Consider the following 11710-nt stretch of genomic DNA (forward strand, 5'->3'; position numbering starts at 1 on the left):
AAGAGTGTTTGGCACAAGTGAGAGTAACGTTCTGCATACCAAACCTGTGTTTGGAATATACCTTCTTGGAATATACAGATTAAAGGTGAATACAGATAAAAAAATAAAATAAAAAATATTAAGAAGTCTTCTGCAAGTAGGAGATCATGCAGCAGTTATTAAATGTTTTGCCAAAGACAGTGCTCCTGGTAAAAATGCTACAGCACTTGGTTGAAGAGAGGATGTATCTTGGAAAAGCAGAGAAAGTATTCATTGTTAAATTGCAATGTAATCCTGGAAGTAATGACCATATTTTTTAAATGTACATAGAAATACATTTTAAAAATATACATACACTATTGTGATGTAGTGTATATATTTGCCCCCTGCACACACTCACCCACACCCACATACAAACACACACACATACATGTGTGAGTACACAGAGTCTTCATATAGAATATATAGTAGAGTCTTTATATTGAATTTTTCATTCAGTTATTATTGATGTTTCACTAAAGCATTTAGTGCTCTCATGTATATTGGTTATTTGACCTTTCAAAACCACAAGTTACCATAAAAAACAGACAAATAAAGAACCAAAAAGATTCAGGATTTACCACCCAACCAATAAACTTTTTCCCTTTTAGGCCTCAAGACCATTGAAGCTTGTGTGACAGAACCAATGTGAGGTTCTATATCTAGAGGAGCTTCATTTTATAATGGTGCACTTTTTACTCGCTTTGAAGTCTGGAGCTGGGGAAAGAATCAGTTTGCTTGGTCATTTTGAGAGTGCGGGAACAGGTAGTGGGGTTAGCAGTGTGCTGTAATCTGAGAAAAACTGGCTTTGACAGAGTAGTGATCTCCTCAACGTGCTCAGAATGCAAAGACATGCTCAAATAAAGAAAGCACAGGGAGAGAGGGCGGGGGCGGGGGGGGGGGGGCAAGGATAAAATGAAGAATGATACAGTCAAAGGGAGCGAAGAGAGATAGAGGAAAAAAGAGGCAAGGAAAAATCCCTAAAGAACTAAGGGAGGGTAAAATGAACAATAGTGTATTGGACAGAAGGGAAGAGGAGGGAGTGAGCAGAGAAAAGAAAACATAGAAATAAAAAAAATAGAAATTATATTAAACGGACTGGAGGTCATTTTCAATACCTGCCAGAAGATGCTGTCTATGGTGCTGCCCAGGAACCCCTCTCTGGTCTCAGATGAGAGGAGCTTGGGGCCCAGGATGGTCATGAACTCATCAAAGTCTACTTGTCCATCACCTGTGGCATAAAGAGGACTAATGTGAATTATGTTCAAGTGTTTTATACAAAGTAAGTTGTAAAAAATAGCTCAAAACATTCAGAATCCATTGCTATTTGTTTATTTGAGTTGTTGGCCCATGCAGACACAATGCACAACAAAGTGTTGTAAAATGTTACATTACATTATACTGCTTTCAATATTTCAACATCATTTGATTCTTCATTTTCTCCTCAATCTTGCTGGTTGTCACACTCTATCATATAGATCCCATTAAACATGCAAGTCCCAGATAAACCAAGCCAATCACTGGTCCATGCAGTTTTCCAATGAAGAGTCATTGCTACACAACCAGCCAATGTTAAAACTGGAATCTGAACCTAAAGCCACTTTTCAGACAGCAGTTATTGCATTCATTTGCAGAATCTCATTGTAACCTCCAGTCATCCACTTGCCTCCACTGAATACTTATTATCACTGCACTATCTGTATTCCACACTAGGACAATAAAGGCAGCACCCAGGAGCATTTATGTCCCAACAGATCTTTATCTAGTGTAGAAGATGGATATGCAGTATCCAAACCATTAATCACATTCACATTACATGAATATAGAATTAGATACAGAACTACAGAATTATGATGGCAATAGGGTTACACCAGCATCCACAGCAAACTGTTGTAGACTACAGTGCACATTCTAAAACTGGATATATCAAACACCTCTTGAGGACCTGCTCTCTCTAAAACTGCATCATCATCCAGTTGTGAGGCCAGGATTCATCGTAGTGACTGACGAGAAAGACCTGCGTAGGTCTTCTGTTCACATGGTCTGCAATTATCTGCGTATGAGGAACTTTCAGTATCAGCTCGGTTCATCTTAGGAGGTATTTACCAAGTCTAGAGAAGCAGTGTGTGTTTCACGTTATAGCATTTGATATAGTGTTATAAAGCACATCCAAAGTATCTATCACATACAGACAGACAGACACTCGCTGTGTGAGAGAGGATAGAGAGAGGATAGAACAAAGACTGGGAGCTTACAGAGAAATAAAGGACTGAAAGAACACGAGGATTAGAGAGACAGAGAGAAATTCACCATCCATGTCTAGCCTTTGCATAATGATGGCCAGCTCCACCTCACTGGGCATATATCCCAGAGAGCGCATGGCCATGCCCAGCTCCTGCTTGGAGATGAAACCATTGCCATCCCTGTCCAGCACCCGGAATGCCTCCCGGATCTCTGCAACAGGGAATAATAATAAGGATGTTCATTCTAGAATCTGGCCTTAGAACAAGTATGCTTATAACAGAATGAATTCACATACACGGTCAGGTGAAATATTAAATATACGGTCAGTACCTGACATATGGAATACAAAAGAGTATGAAAGTCTTCAGTGGTGTGTGGCTGCTGAATTAAAGTGCAGCGCAAGCCTTCTGTAGGTGCTGGAGTACAGGTAATTGTGAGTGTTAATTGTAAAGGGGTGGGTGTGGGCTGGGGTGGGGGGTAGGGTTAGAGCTGGAGTTCAGTGCAGACTCTATTGGTTGCAGAAGATAGTCTACCCCTACTGAAGATAGTGGAGAGAGAGAAGTATGGAAACCTTCAAGGAGAGATGTGAGATTCATCATGGAGAAAACATGGAAGTTTGAAAATATGCATTGGAAGAAGAAATATGAGTGAGTTTGAAGGTGTGGTCCTGGGGGGGTTTCAGGTGTGGTCTTCTGCTCCAATATTCCATAACCTCATGTTTGCACACACTCTGTTAGGACTGCCTGTAGAACACACAGTAACTTTTGAAAACGCCACACACAAATACATCCTTAAAAAGAAGACCTGACACCTATCCACTCAGCTCCCATTTCATTTCTGGCAAACGGTTACTGTTTCAGGCCCTCTTAAAGCACTGATGTGATGTGATTGTACCACTGCAGTAGAGTGCTCTAAGCACTGTGATGTGATTGTGAGAGCCACAGCATCACCTCAGAGGTGAAACAGTCTCCCTACTGTGCCAGCTTCTCACAAGCTTTTGCCCCAGACGTAATGAGTTATCTGAGAAGAGATAGCGGCTTTTATACATATGGAGAGCAGGTGTCTGAAGTAGTTGTCTTAAGCAGTATCTCTGGAACAGGAACCCATTAGGACTTTGTAAAAGTCAACTCCCTCACAATTTCTGATGTATTGCCATTTACAGCATACGTCTTTCTTAGAGTGTATAAATACATAATAGTTATGACAAGCATAAACTGTTCACATACTCAGCTCTCTTCGACCAAGAGATTTAATTTAATTTTCTGCCTTCCTTTCTTTTGATTATATGATAATGATCTTTCACACACACATTGTCAAGTGCATTATCTTTGTCTCCTAATGCATGACTTTGGTTCATTCAAAATATATAATCATTGTCTGGTCTTTCTGCTAATCCAGTTTAATCTCGACTACATTCCAAAGATGCAAAGACCACACATAGACTCTCATCTAGCAATGAGAGACACTGGAAGATCAAGTGAATACATGAAATACCTCATACCTCAAAAACCAGTAAGTGAAAAGTCTCAGCTGATGTTTAAACATTAAAGACGATGACGTAGGCATTTCCTTGTCCGGCATCTGTTGACTTTACATAATGTTCATAATATTCAAGTCTCAAATTGTTTGTGGCCACTAAAAAGTGGATATAAGTACTGCAAATTGAGATTTACTTTTATTTTAGTTTATTTGTTTTTTACTTAAATTGTTGGGCTATATGTGTTAAAATATTGTGACTCAATTTTCAAGACTGCCTCCTTCTCTATGGCATAAGACCGCTGATAAACTCTGGCAGTGGGAGTTTGCTAATGCAGGACATTTATTTATTCTTTTTGTACCCTCAAGCATTACTGTAAATGACTACGGAAACCTAAGAGACAAAGTGAGATATATACTGTATCATTAAAACTGTAAAGCAGAGGCTGTTCAAAGAAGGTCAGCATAATATATACACCATAGTATAAGCATATAAGTAAAGAACACCTTAATACACATTATTCAAGATGCATGCACACACTCATTACCGAGTGCTCCGGTCAGTACACACCACAAACACATATGCACACACACACACTCACCACCAAGCTCTTCTGTGGAGATGTTGGCTAGCTGTTCCTCACTGATTGAAGAGAGCGAGTGGGTCAGGAAGTTGTCTGTGTACAGCAGCCCTGCTCGTACATGGTGAAAAGGCATCTTCTTCCTGAAACAAACAAACAACTTGAGGAAAACACATTAATGCAAACTTCCACAAAACCCTGCATAAACCACACACATGTACACAAACAGTCTCTCTCTCTCTCTCTCTCTCTCTCTCTCTCTCTCTCTCTCTCTCTCTCTCTCTCTCTCTCTCTCTCTCTCTCTCTCACACACACACACACACACACACACAAGCTCTTGCCAAACCTCAAACATTGCCAGAATCACAGTGCTTGATTTAAGGCTTCCAAACTGAGTAATGAGCGTATGGCTGTCTTTAAAAGAAATATGACTAAGAATCAGGAATATGACACACACAACTCCCACTAGGCAGTAAGGTATGCAGAGTCCAGTGGAGAGTGGTAAAGTGTGGTAGGCTTATCTTAGATAATGTTGCACAGTGCATGTGTGTGTGTGAGTGTGTGTGTGTGTGTGTGTGAAAATTCTCTGCGGCATGTAAGAGTACAAAGAAAAATCTTAACGATCGCTTCAGGTGTTTATTACTTTTTGTACAGAGAATGTGCATGTGTATTTATACCAGAACTCATCCATTAACTCTCCAGAGCCCTCAGTCAGATCAGGTGTCTGTCTTCCACCCACATTACCCCACACCATAAATTCAGAACACTGCTCAACAGAGACAGATATGCCAGGCTTCTGGGAAGGTGGCTCACAGAAGATTAAGAGCAATGCCAAGTAAGCAGTAAAGGCATGATCAACAAAAGATCTGGTCCTCTCTCCCTCATACTCACACACTCACACACATATACACTTCTTCTAGTATAGACATTCTGGCCGATAGACAGACAGACAGACAGATAGAGGTTTATTCAACTAAAGTGGAAAACTATTTCATTGAGTTCCTCTAAGGGCTTTGTCTCAAATGTGCATATTCTGAACAGTAGGATTAAGAGATATTTTAAGATTAGAGACATAAGGATAAATGTAAGAATTCCTTTGCACTCTAAGTAAGTAACACTATAGTCTTTTTCCAGATCAAGTTACACATACCAATAAGACAATTACCTTTCATTTTGAAAGAGTGGTTTGTAGTTTAGTTAAAGCCCCCTGTATAGTTAAAGCCCCCTGTATTCAACTAAAAGAATAAGAGGGGTTATACTATTGTATCTAGCATCCCACGTTTTATGTTAAGACTACTCAAAATGCTGAGTTACTGAAAGTGCTGCTTTGAAGAGAAGAAGACCTCTACGGAGTATCTGTACACATTGATGAATGCATATAATATGAATACAGAGAGAATTCTTTTTTTCTGGTGATGCTCAGCGAGGAGGAACCGTGTTAGTGCAATTAACATAAATATTAAGAGCCCTGCAGGCAGGTAATGCTGGTTTGAAGTTTGAATGATTACGTGCTTGGTGATGAGGTGGGAGTAGAAAAGAAGGTGAGACAAATACAAATGCATAATGTTCTTGGTGTTCACTTTTAGATTTGCTTAATCAGCTCAGCCGTCTGTTTATCAAATACTGTGGGACAGTTATGATCACAGGTGGGGGTTCTAAGACTATATCTGTAGTCAGTGAACAATGTGTATGGATTTGAATCTGAACTTTGGATCACTGCGCTCAAATGCAACTGTGACCCAGTCCTAGCCTTCTGGCAGTCTGGCACATTCTGATCTAATATGTCCTGGTACGTATTGGAGGGAGTCCATGATGCCATGTAGTCTAACAAGATTCCCAGGGCCTTTGGAAGATCATCACAGTTTTACCACCATGCTTCACTGTGAGGATCTGGTTATTTTCTGCATGACCTGCTTTTTAGGTATTCTCTTTCTTTTCCAAAACCCTCTGGTGCCCCACCCCACCCCTCCATAAGGTCTATATTTGGCCCATTTGATCCAAACGCCCAGGTCCAACCTGGCTTGACGTAATGTTTAGCGTTTGAACTCCAGATCCCCGGGATCAACGGGAGAGGCTTACTTCTCGAAATCCTAGCAATTGTTTGTGGACCTAAAAGTGGTGTCTAATTCTAATTCTGATTCTGATTTATTCATTTATTTTATTTATTGTGACTCTTGGACAAAATTGCATCTTAAGGCTTTCTCCTCACTTTGAGCTATACACTAGCAGATGCATATCCTTCATCTATAAAACATATCACAGCATAGGACACAGACCAGATGCTTAAGTAAATAAATACATATTTATATATTAATAGATATGACCCTTTTTTCTATTTAAAAAAAATGGTTTATATAGGCTTTTTGCCACATGACCTTCTCAAGTCTGATGGATCTTTAAAGGTTCTTGGCTTGCATGGTACTATTTACACCCAGTAAAATATAAAATAAATAAATGTGCTTATATATATATATATATATATATATATATATATATATATATATATATATATATATATATATATATATATAGAGAGAGAGAGAGAGAGAGAGAGAGAGAGAGAGAGAGAGAGAGAGAGAGAGAGAGAGAGAGAGAGAGAGAGAGAATAGAATTGAATAATAATGGTGACAGGGTAATATTCCTTTCAAAAATTATTATTTTACCTAAGTGAAAAGTTTAACTTCTCTCATATTTCAAGCAGGTAAATATTTCTTTAGTAATTTAGTATTTTTTTGTTAATGTCCACATATCCACATATCTGCCATCTATTACACATATCAAGTCCACATATCTCAGAACTTTGATCCGATTGAAATTTCAGGCAAGCTGTGTGATGTGATAGGCAAGCCACCCGCTAACAGGCTCTGGTGCCAACAGCGGAGGAACTCCACTCCTCTGCCTCCACCGAACTCCATAGCATGGGCGCTCTTACTGCAGTAAACAAACAGACAGGCACTGCTGACAGGCACTGCTGAGTGTGCAGCTTGAATCCATGATTCAAGCTGCATACCGCAGAATCTCAAATGGGTATGGACAGATTTTTATTTCTCTCTACAACTCTGATATTTGTATTAGTCATCTACTTATCACATACGTGCATGACCCCTCAATGATACATGCCTGGCCACAGTGTCATCGGAGACAAAAGAGAAACATATTAAATCCATCATAGATGAAGGCTCAGCTTTGCATATGCCAGTAGCACCTGATCAATTGTTAACAGCCAGTGTGGGCAGGAGTGTTAGGAAGCATTGAGCCGATGTAGATACGATGCTGGCGAGGGCTGTGAGTTGTAGCTGCCCGTGGCTTTGTTTGGGCCTGCACATCTGCTCTTGGCACTGTGCCAAGGACAGTAGCAGAGGCGCTGGTGGCATTTGGGTCACAAGCATGGCACCTACCTGCCACGGCTTCTGGGCTGCTCATTAAAGGGTCAGCGAAAAGGCAGACATGTGTTCGTCATGGTAACGACCCTCAACAATGATGCACCCCCCCCCCCCCCCCCCCCCCCCCCCCCCCCCATAAGGTTAATTGTGGCGGCGCTTGTTCTGAGAAGTGCACTGTATCAAATTCACTCAGGTCAAAGGATGACAATGAATACTGCTGATATTAAAAGGATGGTATATGAACTTTGAAGAAAAAGGTGTCTGCGTGTAAAATGTGAGTGTGTTTAAATATGAATAGTACACAGGGTAAATAAGGTAAGAGAGAGGCAGAGATGCTCTCAGATATACACCCTTGACACATGTCATGATTATACCTACTGGAGGATTGTCATATATGTCAGGGGAGCTCCAGGGATACATGGACCTTTGTAAATAGTAAAGCATTTAACACTCCACCCGATGTGTGTCTATATCTGCCCCATACTTCAGAAGAGCACAGGCGAGATTAATACTCCTGTCACACCATTAGGACGTTAGATGCATTTCTAACCTCACAGATGCCTATAGTCTATCACAGCACAGGACTCAGACCAGCCAGTTAAGGAATACATTTGTATATATTAATAGATATAATTCAAACATATGGCTATTGGAATCAGGTTTGTAAATTGTAAAGGATTTTAAATATATGCATTTTGGTTCTGTGTTCTCAAGTGATGTACCTGCGGTTTTCAACAGAGAATAAAATACATAGATGTAATTTTCTTAATTCTTTAGTTAAAAAAACAAACAAACAAAAAAACAAAACAAAACAACAAATCCACATTGATCGAGCACACAATATAACCAAATAGATAAATATAGATAAATAAAACAATTTCTTCATTATAAGACTTGTAATTTACTTTGCCCTGTCTAACTGGAGTGCTGCCATTCTTGCTGCTTGAAATGTCACATATTGCTGCACAGTACCAAATCTGGGAGGTTCCCCAGTCACAATTTATACCAGGACTTTGTGTAACTTGGAACATTTTTCAGGACAGGTATTTAAATGAATTCAGTGGAAACCACGATAAAGCAGCCCTCTGTGCAGCAGATACGAAACTGCCATTGTTTAGGCTAGGCTATCATGTTTGGGTCCAATAACCTTCTCAATGACCTTCCTCTTGTATATATCCTGTCCTATAACTGGAGTCAAAACGAAAAGATAGTGGAGATGTATTTTCAGAGGGCGTGTAATTTTTTATTGGTGTAATTAGCCTCCGTGGGAAACATTGAGTATTGCTTATTTGTGGCTTGACATTCAATAAGTCAGTGCATGTTCACAACAGCGATCGGATGTGGCCAAGCTGTCACCGTGAAATCAGTGAGAAGGTTGATGTGCTTTTATAATGCTCACCCATCCGATCTACAGTGCCTCCACTGGAGATATGTAGGCCTACCTAGAGCGCGTCTCTCAGAGGACTTTCCGCCTCACCTGTCTGTCAGCATGTCCTTCTCTTATTTTGTCCTTCTGGAGTTGTACTTCTGATAGCCACAGGAGGCAAAGGGAACCGCACGGCAGACCTTTCCGGACCCATTATCCCAAAAGTGATAACGAGAACAACAGTGTCCTTTCAAGCAGCTTAAAGACACGTTAAAAGAGTTTAGCTGCCTGAGCCGTACTGGATGGTCAGCTGCAGGAGGCGAGTGGACCATTGGAGAGCAATCTGTGTCCCCACAGATAGAACAGACGAGGACCGCGATGTGTGAGTTAGCATTTCGCCCTTCAACCCCAGAAGACTGGAATAACACACAATCCCTCGCAAACTCCACACACCACGGACCTCCCAAACGTCCCACACAAATAAATAATGGTGCGTCTATTCCAGTACCGAACAAGCATAAAGATGTCAAATATCCCCAGTTGCGCTATTTATCCCGATCTTTAATTATAAATAATCTAAATGATTTTTTAACACATACGCCTTTAGGTACAGTAGACACATAATCTTTATCATATTGGGTACCACGAAATTCGACTGACGGGTGTTGCAGTACAGAATTAATTGAACTGCCTGGGCTACCTGAAATTCTGAAGTTAAATCAATACCGAATGATATTTATTGAGGTGTAATGTGGTCAACAGATACGAGACTGATGTGGGATGAGTGGTGTAGTTTTGACAATTTACAAAGCGCCTCGCACATCACTTGGCATCATCATTCAAATAATCCTCATGCCCAGGAATTACAACAGGTGAAAAGCACCTTGGTTTGTTGGTTTCAAGAACGAGATCCACGGAGGCTACGCTGCTCAATTGGGTGTTTAAGTTCCCCTGTGACAGCCAACACTTCAAACTGAACGATAACTGAAACCACACAGCCTACCTTTAAAAGGTTGAGTCCTATTGCGGAGGAGGTGTTAATCCGTTTTGGATACCCAGGGTTTAGGATTAGTAAAAAGAAATATCTGGCTTTATCATGTTAACTTGTGACTGATTATTGCTACCGAAAATCAGGAGGAAATAATGAAATATCGAACCGAAATTATCGGTTCTTAGTCCCGTCGGTATGTGAAAATCCCATATCCACTACAGTAGACAGTTGGGTCAAATCAAAAGCTCCTCTATTAGTACAAGTCTTCATATTCTGAAGTTCTACAGACGGAGAGTTGAGCCCATCAAAGCCGCCACCCTCGACACCTCGGGCGTTCCTCTGCGTATCCGCCAGCTCTATTGCATTCCAAGCCAATGCGAGTCTGACAACATAAAATTCGCAATAATCTTTAAAAGTGTTCACGTATCCTTTTCACTTGAATTGTAGGCTACGCAAGAGAACCACCTCTCATCTCACTTCATGTCTGCAAATCTTTCAGGTGACAGCGTTAATCCATTTCTTGCGCCTCTAGATGAGTACGCTGCTCAGAAGCGATTTCGCGGTTGAACCGGTCCATCCCATCTGGTCTGGGGTATCTTCTCCTTCATAAATATGGCAGGTGTATCAGTTAAAGTGGTGGAGGTGGAGCTAACACTAGTAAGCAAATCATCAAATTATTAGATAGAATTCCGCAAATACATTTTTCTTTTCTTTAAATTACATTTCAGCTAATCCTGTAAATACATTGCATTTGTAAAATCCTGTTTATTGACTTTCATACAAATCTATATGTAGATCCATATTATTATCTATATCTATATACTAGCCCTGTTTGTAGCAATTTTTATCATTTTGTTTGGTTCATGTAGAATATTGTTCCACCAATGCTGCCCCCTAAGCAGGACTGTTAGCCTAACGAGAAATCACAAAATGTAGTGTTGTATCCATATAGTTCATATATTATTTACCGTTTCAACACTTCATGGTTTAAACACGTTAAACCTGGTTTAGTATAGGTTAATGAAATGAAGAAGGTGTATTAGAACAGGCAAATCAATATACTGCTCAGAGTATCACTTTAGATATGTATAAGAAATAAAGCACTCAAACAGAAGCGTACCCTATGCCCCTTTTGTCCTTCTGATATATCAGCTATTTTTTTTACTAGAAGGCCTGTTTGAAACATGATGACCAGTGCTGTATATTGCTGGTTTGTAGTTTCTTATATGTTTTGTTTAATAGATATTAAAAGCAAATATGGATGAGACTAGACTAATGTTAACAGCCAAAGGCCTTTAGTTCTTTTTAAACTTGGTTATTCTCAAGATGTACAAAGATTGGTCTTGGTCTGAGAGGGTGTAAATTAAGAATCTAATTTTGTGTTGAATAATGATGTTTCAAAGAATGACAGTATATGAATAAAAAGATGTAGTTGTAAATGCATGGTTTGGAGTAAGGTTAAACAGTTCTAAATTCTGTCATGAAAAGTGAAGTTAAAAATAGAATAAAATCTTTTTTTTTATATTATGGTGACTGTCACAACCTAGCAGTGGCATAACTACCTTATGTGCTCCTCATTAAACCCTAGTGTGTTGTCATGTGAGGGTACGAGGTTAAGATTTTTAATGTAAAGGTAAATGATTGCAAGTGT

At 39.9% G+C, this 11710-nt stretch overlaps 1 protein-coding gene across 3 annotated transcripts in view; it reads right to left on the reverse strand.

Annotated features, from left to right (window-relative positions):
- Window positions 1-10624, reverse strand: part of caln2 (calneuron 2) — a 57279-nt gene extending 46655 nt beyond the window's left edge. The window contains exons 1-4 of one of the 3 annotated variants that reach the window (XM_076980617.1): window positions 10072-10624; window positions 4341-4462; window positions 2329-2472; window positions 1137-1249 (exon numbers count right to left, since the gene is read on the reverse strand). In XM_076980617.1, the coding sequence (XP_076836732.1) occupies window positions 1137-1249; window positions 2329-2472; window positions 4341-4455 (372 nt within the window). In that variant the 5' untranslated portion in view covers window positions 4456-4462; window positions 10072-10624. Of the gene's footprint in view, window positions 1-1136; window positions 1250-2328; window positions 2473-2592; window positions 3006-4340; window positions 4541-10071 lie in introns of those variants that run through there. The other 2 variants (XM_076980619.1, XM_076980618.1) reach the window with 2 other exon arrangements.
- Between the last annotated feature and the right edge of the window lie 1086 nt (window positions 10625-11710).

The sequence above is a fragment of the Brachyhypopomus gauderio genome, chromosome 18 (genome assembly GCF_052324685.1).
Source record: "Brachyhypopomus gauderio isolate BG-103 chromosome 18, BGAUD_0.2, whole genome shotgun sequence".
NCBI classification, from domain to species: domain Eukaryota; kingdom Metazoa; phylum Chordata; class Actinopteri; order Gymnotiformes; family Hypopomidae; genus Brachyhypopomus; species Brachyhypopomus gauderio.